The sequence below is a fragment of the Alosa pseudoharengus genome, unplaced genomic scaffold (genome assembly GCF_046254945.1).
Source record: "Alosa pseudoharengus isolate Yale_2024_CS ecotype anadromous, Long Island Sound unplaced genomic scaffold, YU_APseudo_1.1 YU_APseudo_1.1_scf_5, whole genome shotgun sequence".
Taxonomy (NCBI): Eukaryota; Metazoa; Chordata; class Actinopteri; order Clupeiformes; family Clupeidae; genus Alosa; species Alosa pseudoharengus.
The window spans coordinates 43,336,632-43,356,631 of NW_027468837.1; the positions used below are offsets into that span (position 1 = coordinate 43,336,632).

The 20,000-nt window shown below is 43.0% G+C and overlaps 1 protein-coding gene across 1 annotated transcript in view; it reads left to right on the plus strand.

Moving 5' to 3' along the window:
• uroc1 (urocanate hydratase 1) overlaps nt 1-20,000 on the plus strand; it is a 60,637-nt gene that overhangs the window by 34,006 nt on the left and 6,631 nt on the right. Inside the window, exon 15 of the mRNA XM_076267881.1 lies at nt 18,359-18,457. Coding sequence (XP_076123996.1) covers nt 18,359-18,457 — 99 coding nt within the window. The remainder of the gene's footprint in view (nt 1-18,358; nt 18,458-20,000) is intronic.

Genomic DNA, 20,000 nt, shown 5'->3' on the forward strand with positions numbered 1-20,000 from the left:
TGCAAGAGTTTTAAACAAATATGTGCAGCATGCTGATGATGCTAAGCGGATTTAATAGTAATTTAGCTAGTCGTCTTCTATGCGTCCTTGCTTTCACGATTGTGAATGTTTTATTTAAGTCGCGCGTGTTCATTGAGCAGGAGAGGGAGGGAGAGTGAGAGGGAGGGAGCGCGAGAGAGAGCGGGGCAAGGAGAGGGGGTTTACTTCTATACTGTTTGGTAAAGTTGCACACATAGTCTACAATGAAAGCAAGGAGAGGTATGAAATGATTATTTATTTATTTATTTGTTTTTGGACAACGTAGGCTACCGATAAGTAAAGCGGGAGTTGTGGGTTGCTTTTGCGGCCGCCTAAGCTGCAGTGCACTGCGTGAAACACTAGAAAGGGTGTGTCGCGATTCTGCCTTTTCACACCGCGACACAGTATCGTGGATATGAATGTCGCGATTTCGGTTTCGAATCGTAAATCGTTACAGCCCTATTCACCATCAAGGTGATTCACGCAGCTGGGTGAAATGTAAGTACAACTGCAGCCGCTTGGGGGCAGCATAGTCCTCTGTGGCGTTCCACGGTCGAACCGGACGGAGCATTCGACAGCAAGGGCTGTGATTGGCCGAGTTTTCAGTGCGTTTCTCTCTGTTTTTAGCAGCCCCTGCAACATGCTAGTCCACTGTAGCCTATAAGCTTTGTACATAATGTTAAACATAGTTTTGGATTACCTCCGTGAAGCTGGCCCCCCATGTTACTCAAAAATGATTAAAAACACTGCTATTCGTTTGTGCTACGTTTGTGCCGGTTTGTGCCATAAAAAATATCGTTTGTGCTGTTAAGGGTTTTAAGTAATTAAACTTTACATTTTTCTGGCCAGTGACGTCACTCAGCCCCCCATACTTGTCCAAATTTCCCCAAAATAGTCTCAATCGTTTGTGCTACGTTTGTGCTCATTTGTGCCGTTAAAAGTAACATTTGTGCTACTATGTTTTTTAAGATATTCCACGTTATTTGTTACACGTGTGACGTCACTCAGCCCCCCATCAATGTCGAAATCTTTCCAAAATGGTCTCAATCGTTTGTGCTAGGTTTGTGCTGATTTGTGCCGTTAAAATAAACATTTGTGCTACTATGTTTTCTAAGTTATTATGGTTTATTTTTTACTCGCGTGAGGTCACCAGTCCCCCATCAATGTCCAAAACTCACCAAAATGGTCTCAATCGTTTGTGCTATGTTTGTGCTGATTTGTGTCGTTAAAAATAACATTTGTGCAGCTATGTTTTCTAAGTTAACACGCTTTGTTACATGTGTGACGTCATTCAGCCCATCATCAGTGTCCAAATCTCCTCAAAATAGCCGCTGATTTGTGCCATTTAAATAAACGTTTGTAGGGTAGGCTACTATGTAAATTGTCCAGCGGCCTTGTCCAGCAATTGTAGCCTAGCTCACACCCATCAATGTCCAAACCTAGGCCTATAGCCTACCCAATCGTTTGTGCTGATTGCGCCGACATTTCTCCTATGTTTATTACACGTGATGCCCAGCCCATCAATGTGTTTTCTGTAACTATATTTTTACATTAGCCTACCAAGTTCTATCTGCTATGCGCATGACATCAGTCTCACACACACTGGCCAAATCGTCCCAAACTGTAGCCTACCAAATGTTTCTCCTGATCTGAGCAGAAAACACAAGTGCAAGGAAGCTGTTTCTTAGGTTTATAGCTAAAGAGTAGCCTAATAATTTAGTCAACTTTATAAAGTGCTAAAAAGGCTACAAATGTACCTTTAGTTTTAGTATAGCCTACTGTCGTATGACTTTAATGTTTAAACATTATTTTGACAAACATACCAATTTAGCCTACCTTCTTGTCCATCTAAAATAACTCCTAGCTTTGCTGCCTCCTTCCTTTGCTGTTTGCAAAGTTTCATATATCCACGGTGGCCTTGGAGACTTGGGTCAGCAACAAAGCCTAAGTGCTGCTTGTGTGCACAATCCACTGTAATTCTGATGCATACAATTATTGAAGAATACATTTGTTTATCTTAGAGAATATAGGCTACAGTGCAGTGATGAGTTATGGTAGGCCAACTTGGAGTGAATATACACACACACGCACTGCATAGTACACACACGTTTCTTTAAATGGCACAAATCAACACGCACGTAGCCAAAGCCATCACAACTATTTTGAGGAGATTTGGACACTGATAAGGGGCTGGATGACGTCACACCTGTAACAAAGCGTGATAACTTTAAAAACATAGCTACACAAATGTTATTTTTAACGGCACAAATCAGCACAAACATAGCACAAACGATTGAGACAATTTTGGTGAGTTTTGGACATTGACGAGGGGCTGGTGATGTCACGCGAGTAATAAATAAACCATAATAACATAGTAGCACAAATGTTTATTTTAACGGCACAAATCAGCACAAACCTAGCACAAACGATTGAGACTATTTTGGAAAGATTTCGACATTGATGGGGGGCTGAGTGACGTCACACGTGTAACAAATAACGTGGAATATCTTAAAAAACATAGTAGCACAAATGTTACTTTTAACGGCACAAATGAGCACAAACGTAGCACAAACGATTGAGACTATTTTGGGGAAATTTGGACAAGTATGGGGGGCTGAGTGACGTCACTGGCCAGAAAAATGTAAAGTTTAATTACTTAAAACCCTTAACAGCACAAACGATAATTTTTACGGCACAAACCGGCATAAACATAGCACAAACGAATATCAGTGTTTTTAATCATTTTTGAGTAACATGGGGGGCCAGCTTCACACAGGTTTTTGGATTCAGTGACAAGATGTCTTGATTGTACAGTGCCTGTCTCTCAGTAATGTTTTAAAATGAGAGCTTTGTCAGCTGGCAGTAGGCTACTTTGTCGGCAGTCATGAGAAGTTCGCTTGCTAACAGAACATAAATATGCTGCCCAGAAACCTCGTGAATAGTTTTGATTTGTTTTACTACACTAGCGAGGTTAAATATAGCCTTTGCCAACAGCATCTCCTTAACAGTAATGTTAACAAAATGACAGCATTCATATGACAAAGGAAAATGAATTTGGTCACTCAAGACTGTGCCACAGCAACCAGTGTTGGCTACAGTCCTACCCAATAGGCCTACTCGAAGCAGATAGCGTTGTCTGACGGTCGAGTGGGTTAATGCGCGTATTTCCAGAACAGGTCTGCAACTTTCAGGCAGTTCTGAGTTCGAATCTAGGCTGGAGCAGGCTAGGCCTATTGTTATCATTTTTTGCAAGGTGTTGCTCCTGGCAATACTTGTTTATAAGACGTTTGGTGATTAGTTGATAGCTGTTTTTGGGACACGTTAAACGTTCTTTATAATGAGCGCATCCGGGGAGTAAAACGACTGTTACGCGCTGTTACAACTGTAGGCTACAATGATTGCAATACAAAAATATGCGCGTGTTAGTTTAGTTAGTTTTGTGATGTTTTGCACTTTTGCCTCATGTGTTTTCAGGTTTGAGGGCTTTTTTGGCAAGATTGACCTTGGTTAGACTCTGCATATGTTATTTCTCCGTATGGAAAATAAAGTCAATTTTCGACACACGTCTGTTATTAGTTCAATAACAAGTGTTCCTTGTTAAAACATGTGACTAGTGAAACTCAAATGATTTTAGAAATATTTAGCCCAAGCCAAAACGTGTTAGAGAGAAGGAGAGACGGCGGTGCAGCGCATGTCTTCTTAATTTTCTTTATTCTCAAAAACATAGACACATCGAAACAAAGTTTAATAATGTTCTGCACCTTTTACTAAAGAATAAAGAAAATTAAGAAGACATCTGAGCTGCACCGGCGTCTCTCCTTCTCTCTAAAGTATCTGTCCTGGCCTGGTTGCACCGGATTGTGGCCATACGACAGAAGCGCGGAGAACCCTCCTTTGTCTACCAAAAAGTGTTACTTTGTGCCCCGCGCTCCCCCACTGCTTGTGAAAGAAGAGGGTGGGGGAGGGGGGCTTAACGTGAAAAAGCTTAATGTCCCAAAACGGCAACAAGTCATAATGGTAGGCTACAGGAAGTGGGGGGAGGGTATGGGATGACCAGAGCCGTCTTCGCTGTGCTATTCAGAAAGCATCTTCTATTGTCTTTCCAGGCGCACACAGCTCGTTACCATATAGCTTATCGAGTGCCTTAACAGATAGGCTCTGCTCTTGGGTTTGGCCTCACAGCGAACTCAACCCTCTTGTTGTTTGCAGTTTGTTAAATAAAGCGATGCAGAATTCATTATTTATTTCTGATTAATTGCGTCTTTTGATGTCTTTTGCAACATCTGCTTGTTAGGCTGGGCTACTGTCAATGTCCTGTACAGGTAAATGTTCAATAATTGCTGGTGTAGGCCTACAGGCTATAATCAATTAGGGACTGTTCGTTATTTATTTAAGGGGCTACCGGAGGAGTTTTGGGAGCGTTAGTCAAAAAAGACGTGACCCTCCCTCGCCAGCAAGAAATTTTTCTATGACCCTCCAAAGTGATTGAGAAAAAACACATGACCTTCCCCAGTCCCAACAATTTATTGATGCCTTCTGTAGGCTACTGGGTCAATTTGGGAGCTTGCATACGACACCTTCCTTGAAATGCCTTAAAAAGGCTGTCGTTTGCACAATTTCACAAATAATCACCGGGACCGAAACAAACCTGTCAACTTTTCCTGGGTTTATCGCGTATTTTAACTTTTTCCTCGCTGTCTTAGGAGGAGCTGCAGGGCCGTCGCAAGGGGGTGCGAGGCCCTGTGCGTACTTGACAGATGGTGCGAGGCCCTGTGCGAACTTGACAGATGCATGAACTTACGTACATGAAATCATGCGATAGCTTACTTTACACATAGCCAAGGCTACCGTCGGTGCATTTTAGTAGCCTAGTCTAATAAGCTACACCAGCTTGTCTTTAAGAGGGGAAATTGTATAGCCTATAACATTAGCTGAGTCACATATTTGGCCATATGGTGTTTATCATAGGCTACATCACGAAACCAAAGTGTAACAAAGGCGAAAACTTTAACAGGGGAAATTAATTGGGCATGAATCATTGTGCTGAACGGTATTTGTCAATGAGCAGAAACACACACGACATTCAAACTGTTGATAAGATGTGCACTATGGAAACTGGTCTGTAGGCTAACATTGGACAAATAAATGACACTGACTCGCCATATCCTGACTCTGAAAAAACATTGTCTTGCTTTGCCGCAAACTCAGCAATGAAATCATAGGCCAGTTTGCAGGTAGCCTAACGTCTTTTTCAATTCTTAGAAGGGAGAGCCCAGTCTCTCCTGTTACATTGAGGTGCGCAAATAGTTTTTAATAGCCTGTTCAACTTCGAAAAGCTTCACCCGATGGCAGTCACTGATCGCAATTTCAAATTTCGGGAAGCTTCGTTCAATCTTTTTAAGTTTTAAGTGCAGTAGGCCCCTATCTGCCCCCTTTGGAATTTCGAGCCTATTATAAGGTCCAGTGCGTTATGTCCTGGGATTCGGACGTGCTCAAAAAGAAAAGAAAAAACACTTTTTTTATAGATGGTTATGAGGAGCAATATGAGTCTGAACTCCGTGTCATTCACTCAACCCTCTTGTTGCTTTGATATCTTTTTCGTTGTTGTTTGAACGTCGGCAAGCAGGCATGTTGCGGTTGCAATTTAAGTGAAATTTCTACAGTAGGCCTACAACATGCAACATGCTTGTTAGGCTGGGCTACTGTCTTGTACAGGTAAATGTTCAACAATTGCTGGTGTGCAGGCTATAATCAATTAGCTAAATCATTTGTCCAGTTGTTTAAAAAAAAATTCGTGCTACATTCAAACGCAAAAGGTGCTTTGATATCTTTTTCGTTTGAACGTCGGCAAGCAGGCATGCTGCGGTTGCAATGAATGAGGATAATTGGTTTTATCTGCGGATTTATTTTTTGCATTATTTTTAATATGACTCGCTCCAGTCTCAACAGCACGTCTACTTTTTCCACACGCATCTAAGTTCTAACACACACATCCCCTCTCGCTTTCTCTCTTTCCATCCCTGCGCACGGGGCTTTCTTAAAGGAACTGCACCATTTTACAACAATTGCATCTACATTTTCATATTAGAATGTTTTGTCTGTTTAAGTGTAAGCTTAAACTACCGTGATCAATTTAAGTTCCCGTGCCCCCGCTGAAAGTCTCATGCGCTTATCATTACACTATCAAAAAGTAACCTTGACAAGTATAAGTATAAGTATATATACTTTTTTGATCCCGTGAGGGAAATTTGGTCTCTGCATTTAACCCAATCGGTGAATTAGTGAAACACAAACAGCACACAGTGTACACACAGTGAGGTGAAGCACACACTAATCCCGGTGCAGTGAGCTGCCTGCTACAACGGCGGCGCTCGGGGAGCAGTGAGGGGTTAGGTGCCTTGCTCAAGGGCACTTCAGCCGCGGCCCACTGGTCGGGGCTCAAACCGGCAACCCTCCGGTTACAAGTCCAGAGTGCTAACCAGTGGGCCACGGCTGCCCCCACAAATAGGGTATAAGATATATAAACTCACGCTATTGTATTATCATATATGTTTGGTAATGGCTCACTGCGTCATGGAAGCAGTTAAGTCAAGTCGCATCAAAAATAGTAGTGGCAGAACTCCCAAGTGACACCTTGTGGTTGTTTGTGTCAACTGCAGTTTGTGCCATTTCTGCTGAGAAAATGGGGTGCGTGATTCATGAAGGAACCCGTCCAAACTTAACTGGGACCCACTGTAGCCTACACTACACATAGCCTACACTACACTGATCTGCATTACACATAACCTACACTACACATAGCCTACACTATACCACATGCTCTCATTGATTGTATGATTGCACTATTTGAGCAGGTCTTGCATAGAAGCCATAATAAGGCCATATCTGTGTATTATTTGAAGTTTTAGGCAATGGTATGTTTATTTTTTCTTCACACAGGATGTTAGTGTGCCGTGGGACATTTTAAGTGTCAAAAGTGTGCCGTGGCACAAAAAAGGTTGAAAAACACTGGCCTACACTACACATAGCCTACACTACACATAGCCTACACTACACTGATCTGCATTACACATAACCTACACTACACATAGCCTACACTACACATAGTCTACACATAATCTACACTACACATTACCTACACTATACATAGCCTACACTACACATAGCATACACTACACTGATCTGCATTACACATAACCTACACTACACATAGCCTACACTACACATAGTCTACACATAATCTACACTACACATTACCTACACTACACATAGCCTACACTACACTGATCTGCATTACACATAGCCTACACTACATTGATCTGCATTACACATAGCCTACACTACACATAGCCTACACTACACTGATTTGCATTACACATAGCCTACACTACACTGATTTGCATTACACATAGCCTACACTACACTGATTTGCACACTTTTACACATAGCCTACACTACACTGATCTGCACTTTTGATTACCTTTTTCTTGCTTCTCATTTACTGACTTGATATGGTTATTGATTAGGGCCCGAGCACAGAAGGGCGCAAGTCCTTATTGTTTTTGTAAGGATTATTATTACTATTATTATTTCAGGTGGTTAACATGGTCAAAAAGTTTTTAAATTTGACACACACATCAGGTGTCACACAAGGCAGCTAGGCACAAAAGCTTGGCCCTGGGCATGGCCACTCAGAAGGCATAATTCTGTGTGTGTGTGTGTGTGTCTCTTTGTGTGTCTCTTTGTGTGTGTGTGTCTGCGGGATGTTGTCCATGCCTCCCTTGCATACAGTAGGGGTGTGTGTGTCTGTGTGTGTGTGTGTGTGTGTGTCTGTGTGTGTGTGTGTGTGTGTGTGTGTATGTGTGTGTGTGTGTGTGTGTGTGTGTGTGTGTGTGTGTGTGTGTCTGGGTTGTGCCGATGGACGATGGTATTACGATGGTTGAGAGACATCACAACGGAAAGCAACCATCATGATGCCACGCCCCCACATGCCAGGCACTAATTCCTGCTGTAGGCTAAAACATAAAAAAAACTTTTCTGATGATGAAAAGTGATGCCTATGTAGGGTACTTTAGATGCTGTCAGCCATATAGTGCAAAAGTAAAAGACTTATTAGTCTATGTGAGACAACTGTTTTGTTCAAATAATTCCTGATTGCAACGTGAATGTGTTATTGTATTTTTTTACATGTCTCGCAGTATAGCCTTCATTGAACGTAAAATATGTAATGTTTTAGCAGAAAATAGCCCTAATGAATTATTATTGTTATGACTAGGAAATTCTAGCTCTAGTATTTTTGTGAGGCTACAGCACTGAAGCGCCAAATGCGTCCTTCTCCACCGTGTTAAAATAAACAATTTCTTTCGTTATCATTATTTTTTCACTGTAAGGCTTGTATTTCATGATTTGCATTTAGCAAAAGCCCCCAGACAGCAGCGGAGTGGTAATCGGGATTCGTTATTTGTAAAGCCCCCAGACAGCAGCGGAGTGGTAATCGGGATTCGTCATTTGTAAAAGTTGTTCTTCGTCCTCCTAGCCTGGACTGTGCGACTTTCACTTTCCACTGCCCTCGTCGTCGGCATGCCAGTAGCCTAATAACGTGGGATGTGTAGTATATGAGGTTGGTATAGACTGGGCTACTGCATTTTAGATGAGTGACCACAGTATAGAGTGACCGCAGTATAAAGTGGCCGCAGTATAGAGTGGCCGCAGTATAGACCGCAGTATAGAGTGCAGTATAGAGTGGCCGCAGTATAGAGTATAGAGTGACCGCAGTATAGAGTGCAGTGTAGAGTGGCCGCAGTATAGACTGTAGAGTGGCCACAGTATAGAGTGGCCGCAGTATAAAGTGGCCGCAGTATAGAGTGACCGCAGTATAGAGTGTAGAGTGACCGCAGTATAGAGTGACCGCAGTATAGAGTGGCCGCAGTATAGAGTGCAGTATAGAGTGTAGAGTGGCCGCAGTATAGAGTGTAGAGTGGCCGCAGTATAGAGTGGCCGCAGTATAGACCGCAGTATAGAGTGCAGTATAGAGTGTAGAGTGGCCGCAGTATAGAGTGCAGTATAGAGTGTAGAGTGGCCGCAGTATAGAGTGTAGAGTGGCCGCAGTATAGACCGCAGTATAGAGTGCAGTATAGAGTGGCCGCAGTATATAGAGTGACCGCAGTATAGAGTGCAGTATAGAGAGGCCGCAGTATAGAGTATAGAGTGGCCGCAGTATAGACCGCAGTATAGAGTGCAATATAGAGTGGCCGCAGTATATAGAGTGACCGCAGTATAGAGTGCAGTATAGAGTGTAGAGTGGCCGCAGTATAGAGTGCAGTATAGAGAGGCCGCAGTATAGAGTATAGAGTGGCCGCAGTATAGAGTGACCGTATAGATCGCAGTATAGAGTGACCGCAGTATAGAGTGCAGTATAGAGTGTAGAGTGGCCGCAGTATAGAGTGACTGCAGTATATAGTGGCCGCAGTATAGAGTGTAGAGTGGCCGCAGTGTAGAGTGGCCGCAGTATAGAGTGTAGAGTGGCCGCAGTATAGACCGCAGTATAGAGTGTAGAGTGGCCGCAGTATAGAGTGTAGAGTGACCGCAGTATATAGTGGCCGCAGTATAGAGTGATCGCAGTATATAGTGGCCGCAGTATAGAGTGTAGAGTGGCCGCATTATAGAGTGCAGTATAGAGTGTAGAGTGGCCGCAGTATAGAGTGCAGTATAGCGTGTAGAGTGGCCGCAGTATAGAGTGTAGAGTGGCCGCAGTATAGAGTGCAGTATAGAGTGTAGAGTGGCCGCAGTATATAGTGGCCGCAGTATAGAGTGTAGAGTGGCCGCAGTATAGACCGCAGTATAGAGTGTAGAGTGGCCGCAGTATAGAGTGTAGAGTGGCCGCAGTATATAGTGGCCGCAGTATAGAGAGTAGAGTGGCCGCAGTATAGAGTGACCGCAGTATATAGTGGCCGCAGTATAGAGTGTAGAGTGGCTGCAGTATAGAGTGTAGAGTGGCCGCAGTATATAGTGGCCGCAGTATAGACCACAGTATAGACCAGAGGTGGGACCAAGTCACTGTTTGGCAAGTCACAAGTAAGTCCCAAGTCTTAGCAGTGAAGTCCAAGTCAAGTCCCAAGCAGTGTTGGGAAAGTTACTGAAAATTAGTAATTAGTTACAGTTACTAGTTACTTCTTTCAAAAGTAATTGAATTACCTTACCAATTACTGTATATCAAAAGTAATTAGTTACTAGAGAAAGTAACTTTTTAAACTTTTTAAAATATAAATATGAACAGTACTGAAGTCACACACACAATAAACCTAATTTTTAGACCTATTTATTGTAGTTTCAACGGGCCTTCAAATCAATAGCCTTGTGCATGAGTTCTCAAACTTTTTCCGACCACAAAACATTCTACAATGCATGAAGGCTTCCCTGACCTTGTTTTGTGCCACCCTCACCATCTAGGTGGTTTGATAGATATGTACAGCACACTGCCTACTGCTTGCCTTCTACTACTACTAGTATGCATGGTGGTGCACTGACACTGAATTCTGCAATATAGTAAGTTATTATTAGTGGGTTTGATCCAGCAAGACCACAGCATGGCTTTCGGCTTGCGGAGCAAGCCCACTATTGTTCTTCTTAAGTTTACTTTATTTATTATTCCTTTTCACCCACTTTTTGGCCGAACTACTGCTCCTAGACCGTTTGAGCTATTGACGTGGTTCGAACTCCAAAAATTCAGGCCCGAACCGGTGTAACTTGCTTGTTGATTTCGTGTCGCTGGCCCTTGTCGTTTTCGCGGTATTCCCGTTTTTCGGCGTTTTTTGGGCCCATTGAAATGAATGGCGGAATGTTCAGAATTCAAATTTCGATTGTGACATCACAGCTCTAATTGCTTAAGCTTGCACCTGGAAGAGTTCTAAGCCACCTGGCAGAGCTATAATGGGCTGGGCTGGGCTGGGCTGTCTGTGTATATGAAGGTGTGTGCATGTAACTTTTGACCAGTATGTCCGATTTTCATGAATGAGGTACCGTTGGAATCCTTGAATGAAGCCCAGTTCAATGCCTTGCCAGCACTAAGTGTAAAGCCAAACCAAGCCAGCCCAGTTCTATGCCCAGCTAGCTCCATTCAAACACAGTACAGTTGTATAGATTATTACATTGAGAAACACGCATTCATACAGATATTATGCACATCCACGCATCACTATTCAAGTTAAGTTACTCATTATTGCCCGGCAAGAAGTCCACACTCAATTCAATTGTCTTGCCACGATCTGTGGAGCTTACAGACAACGTTATATTACTATAGGTTCTGTATGCTATTTAAAGCCGACCTAACGATGAGTCCCTTTAAGACGGTGTGTTGCAATGCATTCTGGGTGCTGTGCTGTGATCCGACTGCTCGTCGCCTGACCCAGCAAACACAACGATGCTTGAACCAGAGCACTTGAACTAAACGTAGTAAAAATAAATAGCTACCAAGGCTCCAAATAGCAACACACTCACACCGTAGCATAATGAGGGTATCTACATGTAAACCGAAGCATTCAGAACTGTGTAAGTCTACAGGCAGTTTATTAAAAAGAACGTCAACGTCAACGGGTCAACGTCAACGATAAGTAAGTTAGGCTAACGTAAACGTTAGCTATTTGCTGTTGTCATATGCTAGTGCTATATGCTTTAGGCTACGTGATGGCCATTTATCACACTCATTTTAGGTACTACTTTTACGAGGTCTGTAGTTCTGTCAAAATGTATCTTATCTATGAACAGACTACATGATTATCTTCCTTAGACTTCGTAGATGTAGTTACTACAATTTGGAAGCGAATTTCGAAGTGTAAATATGGTTTTAGTGTGTAAACAGACCAACCGCGATTTTGCAATGAAGTGAATATGGAGCCTTTTATGTAGGACTACTAGGCTACTTTCACGAAGTCTGTAGTTCTGTCAAAATTGATCTTATCTATGAACAGACTACATGGTTATCTTCTTTAGACTTTGTAGATGTAGTTATTACAGTTTGGAAGCGAAATTCGAAGTGCAAATATGGTTTAAATGTGTAAACAAGACGCCTGATGTTTAATATATGTTAATGAATGGGCACAGTATTATTGTGTACAGTAATGGGCTATCAGTAGTATGTAAACAGTTCATGTGTTATGTGATTTACATAAACTAACAACAGAAATGTTAAAAGCTGGTATTGTGTTTCCTGAATTCTTACATTCAGGCATTCAAATGAAATGTAATTAAATAGCATATCAATCATGCAACAATGCAAAAACAATGAAACTAGTGTAGGCCTAATTATATTTTACATTAGTAAAGCAGTACTCTGATGTGCATGCTTTCACAAACTTTTGTAAACAATCTTAGCACTTTAAACATTGACTGTTTTGAAGTGCATGTAGGCAATATAGTATAAAAATAATAATTGTGATATCATTACAATTTGATAGGGGTTGGGAGGAGGGGGTGGGTTCATGTAGGTGGGCCCTATGACCCCAAAGTATGCCTTGACTGGGCCTCAGGTCAAAGAAGTTTGAGAAATGCTGATGTAGACAACAAAGCAGCAAGGAGGCGTCGTGTGATCATTTAAACAAGTTTTATGACAAGGTCGATGAGGGTGGGAAAAATCGTACATTTCTGTGCAAACTTTGCCCGCACTTCAGTCACAATTTCTTTTAAGAAAATGCAGTCCTTTTTTCGGTTCCAGCAGCCAACAACCTCAGAACTGACCCTTCAGGCCTCTCAGCAGGCGCTGGCCTTTAACCGCAGCCAGAAGAGAGTCAGCAGAAATTTGATTGCCTTTAAAAAATCTGACTTCTTAAAAAATCTTAAACTGGCTGCATTACGTGATTATTTCTGAGATTCTGATACGTTTTTAACCATGACCTATACACAGTTCTGGTTTGAAAATGTATCTCTTAAAATAATCACTTTATGCAGTCAGCTTAAGATGGCTTACTAGCAACTAACTAATTACCCTAGCAACAACCTAGAAACCACCCCTGTAATGTCAACCTAGCGACCACCATAGCAACCAGCATAACAACCATGTTATTTATGCGTTTTAGCTTATTGGATGTTGCGTTAATGCAGACAACTTTTGATCCGTGTGCCCGATTTTCATAAATGAGGTACCGTTGGAATCCTTGGATGAGGCCGAGTTCCGTGCCACTGATCAAACCCACTCTTGCAGTTCCTCGGAACCGCAATTCTAGTTATCATTATTATTGCAATCCTTCTGTAGGCTACATGGAATGAGTTCAATGGGATGTAATGTGAAACAATGTTAAATGGCTTATTTGCAAAGCAGTTATTGTCTGCTCACACACACATACAACCTTAGGTTATCCTCATCCTGCTTTGAACACAGTTGTATTGTATAGCATTTTAAGCACCACCAGTTTGGGAAAAGCCTGCGCTTCACAAGCGCTGACATACCGAAATAAGTTCTAATGCGCATCCGAGGGTTTGGGGTTGTCGCGCACTATGCAGAAGGTTACTCTTCGGCTGATAAGGTGTTCCAGAGAGAAGTTGCATGTTCTGTCGCAGACAAATGAATCCATAACACCACGGACGTCAATTCCGATGTAAACATACTGTGCAAATACTGTAACTCAAGTCGCTGTAGTATGTACGGTAGGCTATTTGGAGGTTTCTTTATCTGGTAAGTGAAATCTGCATTTTCCTCTCGAGTTAAACGTGTGCTTGCTTGTGCCAAGGCTATATATAGGCTACTGTATGTAGGCCTATTGGTGTTGTGGCGTGGCTATGTTGTAAGAATGAGAAATTGATATAACGAGGCTTTTGCGCAATAGGCGAAAAAGAGCAGAGATAAAATAAACAACAATGCGATTTTACTGTAGTGGAGCTTACGAGATGGAAACGAAAGGGAAAAGGCTTTTAAGATGTCCATTTAAATTGTACCCTAATGCGCTCTTGTGTGTTTTAGCATAAATACGAAATGAGGAATGTGAGGAGGCTCCTATTAACTGTAAAGAATGCATCTGCAATCTAAACATGTACACAATCGCTGGAAACACAGCTAATGTCGGGAGACGTTAGATCAGAAGCAGCAAATGTGCATCTGTCATCTTGTCTGCAGTCGTTCATTCAAGATCAACAAAATAACGCAAATAACGAACTCTTTCAGTAATTGTAATTGCGTTACTTGATTTACAAAAATACTTCGTTACATGCTCGTTACCACTAAAAGTAGTGGAATTACAGTAACGCGTTACTTTGTAACGCATTACTCCCAACACTGGTCCCAAGTAAATACAGAGAAGGGCAAGTCGAGTCCAAGTCCAAGTCCCAATCTTTTTCAAGTCCTGAACAAGTCATCAGGTACTCTTCACTTAATAATGCCATTATTAGACTATCGATCATCATTTTAATCTAATCTACAGTATTTTTTTATAAATACAGATTAAAATATGTTAAATGGTTCTGTCTTGAAATCTTTTATGATATATGCATGCGCATACCTGTGAAATATACGCATGAGCATACCTGAGTAATCTGTACGAAACAGATAGCTATAAGACACTTAGCACAGCAGCAAATATATATTGTTTTTCCAAATTGCAGCGTCCACTGTAAGGATGAGTAATCATTTGACTGATGGCATTTCACTGTGCTAGGCCACAGATTTGCCTGCTAAATTAGTAAATTGCTGCGGTTAAATATTTTACGTTTTTGTTAGGGCTGTCAAACGATTAAAAAAACGAATTAATCTCATATTTTGAAATGAATTAATCTCGATTAATTGCGGTTAAAAAGTACATTTTCTAATTTCCTAAAGACTAAGCTTCTTATATGGCCTATTAAATACAGCATAAATCACAAAATTACTGAGTAACCACAAAGGTAAAAGTAAAACACTTCTATATTATTTAAATGATAATAATGACATTAATTTTGTTTTAAAGTATTCATTTCTTAAATACTACACATGTGATGCTGTTTAACTCGTTTGTAAATGGTGCACTGTCACTTTAAGCCCACTGTGTGCCACTGTCCACACGTTCTCCTAATGATTTTTTTTACCAGCTCCATTCAAATATAACTATGGCCAGAGCTAGTCCACAAACTCTAACATTGTTTGTGCCACATGTATAGCACAATATTAACAATGATAAGCATGATATTAAGTTGGCACAAACAGCTTTCATTCCTTTGGAAATAAAAGCATGTAATGACACGATGCTTGCTAGACATTTTCTGTTTGGAATTAAAAGTGAATTATGAGCTTGATAGCCAGTAGCCACCTAGCTACGTGGAATGCGTTTCAATCGGCATAATATCATGTGCTTCATGTAAACGAATTATTGAAGACTCCAAGACTCACCAGTTCCATTACACAAAGGCAAAGACAACTCTTCATATTCTTGTCCATTTTCCAAATCACAGTGAGTGCAGCCTACATGTCAAAGTGCCCTGGCTCTCACAGTTTATAACAGTAGCCTAGTGAGAACCAGATAAATCCACAATTTCCTCTAATCGCGTCTTTGTTTCCTTCATGATTTCCCTTTATACGTTTCTTATATTAAAAAGGAGATATCAATCATCATCAACAATGAAGCCAGCTGGAACCTGCCACTTGTTTTCTCTCCTTTCCGTGCGCGCGCTGAAACGCGTTCTCAATTAAATGGAGTAGGCTAGCATACGTTGGATCTTAATGGAGAGGACCCGAAAAGTATCATCTTTATGTAACATGCTGTTGGTGCATTTTGACATCGTAAACGTCTCTGTCTCTTGGTGCCCTACACACAGTGCGTGATGCGTGTGGTGGTAACAGCAGCACTCATCACTGTGCTCTACCTGTTTGTGTCCACTATGTGTTTTGTTTTTTTCGTCACGGAAGTGAAAGCATCTCTGGGGTAACTGGTCCACGATCAGTTCGAGTCTGAAGTCATTAAAATCACGACTCATGTGACTCGAGTCCGTATGTATGGTATAGACCGCAGTATAGAGTGCAGTATAAAGTGCAGTATAGAGTGACCGCAGTATATAGTGGCCGCAGTATAGAGTGACCGCAGTATAGAGTGTAGAGTGGCCGCAGTATAGAGTGGCCGCAGTATAGAGTGACCGCAGTATAGAGTATAGAGTGGCCGCAGTATAGAGTGCAGTATAGAGTGTAGAGTGGCCGCAGTATAGAGTGTAGAGTGACCGCAGTATAGAGTGCAGTTTAGAGTGCAGTATAGAGTGTAGAGTGACCGCAGTATAGAGTGCAGTATAGAGTGTAGTGGCCGCAGTATAGAGTGTAGAGTGGCCGCAGTATAGAGTGACCGCAGTATAGAGTGTAGAGTGACCGCAGTATAGAGTATAGAGTGGCCGCAGTATAGAGTGGCCGCAGTATAGAGTGCAAAGTGGCCGCAGTATAGAGTGCAGAGTGGCCGCAGTATAGAGTGCAGAGTGGCCGCAGTATAGAGTGACCGCAGTATAGAGTGCAGTATAGAGTGCAGTATAGAGTGCAGTATAGAGTGTAGAGTGGCCGCAGTATAGAGTGCAGTATAGAGTGTAGAGTGGCCGCAGTGTAGAGTGTAGAGTGGCCGCAGTATAGAGTGCAGTATAGAGTGTAGAGTGGCCGCAGTATAGAGTGCAGTATAGAGTGTAGAGTGGCCGCAGTGTAGAGTGGCCGCAGTATAGAGTGCAGTATAGAGTGTAGAGTGGCCGCAGTATAGAGTGACCGCAGTATAGAGTGTAGAGTGGCCACAGTATAGACCGCAGTATAGAGTGCAGTATAGAGTGCAGTGTAGAGTGGCCGCAGTGTAGAGTGTAGAGTGGCCGCAGTATAGAGTGCAGTATAGAGTGTAGAGTGGCCGCAGTATAGAGTGCAGTATAGAGTGTAGAGTGGCCGCAGTATAGAGTGCAGTATAGAGTATAGAGTGACCGCAGTATAGACCGCAGTATAGAGTGCAGTATAGAGTGTAGAGTGGCCGCAGTATAGAGTGTAGAGTGGCCGCAGTATAGAGTGGCCGCAGTATAGACCGCAGTATAGAGTGCAGTATAGAGTGTAGAGTGGCCGCAGTATAGAGTGCAGTGTAGAGTGTAGAGTGGCCGCAGTATAGAGTGACCGCAGTATAGTGTAGAGTGGCCGCAATATAGAGTGTAGAGTGGCCGCAGTATAGAGTGTAGAGTGGCCGCAGTATAGAGTGGCCGCAGTATAGACCGCAGTATAGAGTGCAGTATAGAGTGCAGTATAGAGTGTAGAGTGGCCGCAGTATAGAGTGTAGAGTGGCTGCAGTATATAGTGTAGAGTGGCCGCAGTATAGAGTGCAGTATAGAGTATAGAGTGGCCGCAGTATAGAGTGCAGTGTAGAGTGTAGAGTGGCCGCAGTATAGAGTGCAGTGTAGAGTGTAGAGTGGCCGCAGTATAGAGTGCAGTATAGAGTGTAGAGTGGCCGCAGTATAGAGTGCAGTGTAGAGAGGCCGCAGTATAGAGTGTAGAGTGGCCGCAGTATAGAGTGTAGAGAGGCCGCAGTATAGAGTGTAGAGTGGCCGCAGTATAGAGTGTAGAGTGGCCGCAGTATAGAGTGCAGTGTAGAGAGGCCGCAGTATAGAGTGTAGAGTGGCCGCAGTATAGTCTTAGGTCGCTTTGTTTCTAGGCCCAGCGATGCCTGGCAATATGGAATATTCCTCTGGTTGGTGCACAAGCAAGTGTCCAGATTGGCTGTCTATCCATCTTTTACGAAGATTTTCTTGGAGCAGATCTTCCACACAGCTTCGGTAGCCTAGAGTATGTGTGTGTGTGTGTGCGGGATGTTCTCCATGCCTCCCTTGCGTACAGTAGGGGTGTGTGTGTGTGTGTATACATGTATAAGTATATATACTCTTTTGATCCCGTGAGGGAAATTTGGTCTCTGCATTTATAAATGCATAAATTTGGTCACACAGTGAACACACAGTGAGGTGAAGCACACTAATCTCGGTGCAGTGAGCTGCCTGCATCAACAGCGGCGCTCGGGGAGCAGTGAGGGGTTAGGTGCCTTGCTCAAGGGCACTTCAGCCGTGCCTACTGGTCTGGGTTCCAACCCTCCGGCTACAAGTCCGAAGCGCTAACAAGTAGGCCACGGCTGCCCGTGTGTGTGTGTGCGTGTGTGCAGGATGTTGTCCATGCCTCCCTTGCATACAGTAGGGGTGTGTGTGTGTGTGTGTGTGTGTGAGAGGATTGATACACAACTCTAATGAAATAGCTTTATTCTGATTAATAGAGCGTCACCACCTACATTACTACTTCTGTTTATGTGTTCTTCTTCTGTGTTGTTTTGCCTGCTCTTGATTGGCTGGCTGTCTTCACTAACTTAATCTGATTGGCTCTGTGTTTTCCTGCCGGCAGGTGGTTGGCTCCCAGGCTCGCATCCTCTACTCAGACCAGAAAGGAAGAGTGGCTATCGCCATGGCAATAAACAAGGCCATAGCCAGTGGCAGGGTCTCGGTACGATCACACACTCATGCCATACACACACACACACACACACACACACACACACATTCACAACACTCATGTCACAGACATACACATACACACACTCATGCCACACACACACACACACACACACACACACACACACACACACACACACACACTCATGCCACAGACATACACACACACACACACACACACACTCATGCCATACACACACACACACACACACACACACACACACACACACACATTCACAACACTCATATCACAGACATACACATACACACACTCATGCCATACACACACACACACACACACACACACACACACACATTCACAACACTCATATCACAGACATACACATACACACACTCATGCCACAGACATACACACACACACACACACACACTCATGCCACAGACATACACACACACACACACACACACACACACACATTCACAACACTCATGGCACAGACATACACATACACACACTCATGCCACAGACATACACACACACACTCATGCCACAGACATACACACACACACACACACACACACACACTCATGCCACAGACATACACATATACACACTCATGCCACAGACACACACACACACACACACACACACACACACATTCACAACACTCATGTCACAGACATACACATACACACACTCATGCCACAGACATACACACACACACACACACACACACACACACACACACACACACTCATGCCACAGACATACACATATACACACTCATGCCACAGACATACACACACACACACACACACACACACACTCATGCCACAGACATACACATATACACACTCATGCCACAGACACACACACACACACACACACACACACACACATTCACAACACTCATGTCACAGACATACACATACACACACTCATGCCACACACACACACACACACACACACACACACACACACACACACACACACACTCATGCCACAGACATACACACACACACACACACACACACACTCATGCCATACACACACACACACACACACACACACACACACACACACACATTCACAACACTCATATCACAGACATACACATACACACACTCATGCCATACACACACACACACACACACACACACACACACACATTCACAACACTCATATCACAGACATACACATACACACACTCATGCCACAGACATACACACACACACACACACACACTCATGCCACAGACATACACACACACACACACACACACACACACATTCACAACACTCATGGCACAGACATACACATACACACACTCATGCCACAGACATACACACACACACTCATGCCACAGACATACACACACACACACACACACACACACACTCATGCCACAGACATACACATATACACACTCATGCCACAGACACACACACACACACACACACACACACATTCACAACACTCATGTCACAGACATACACATACACACACTCATGCCACAGACATACACACACACACACACACACACACACACACACACACACACACTCATGCCACA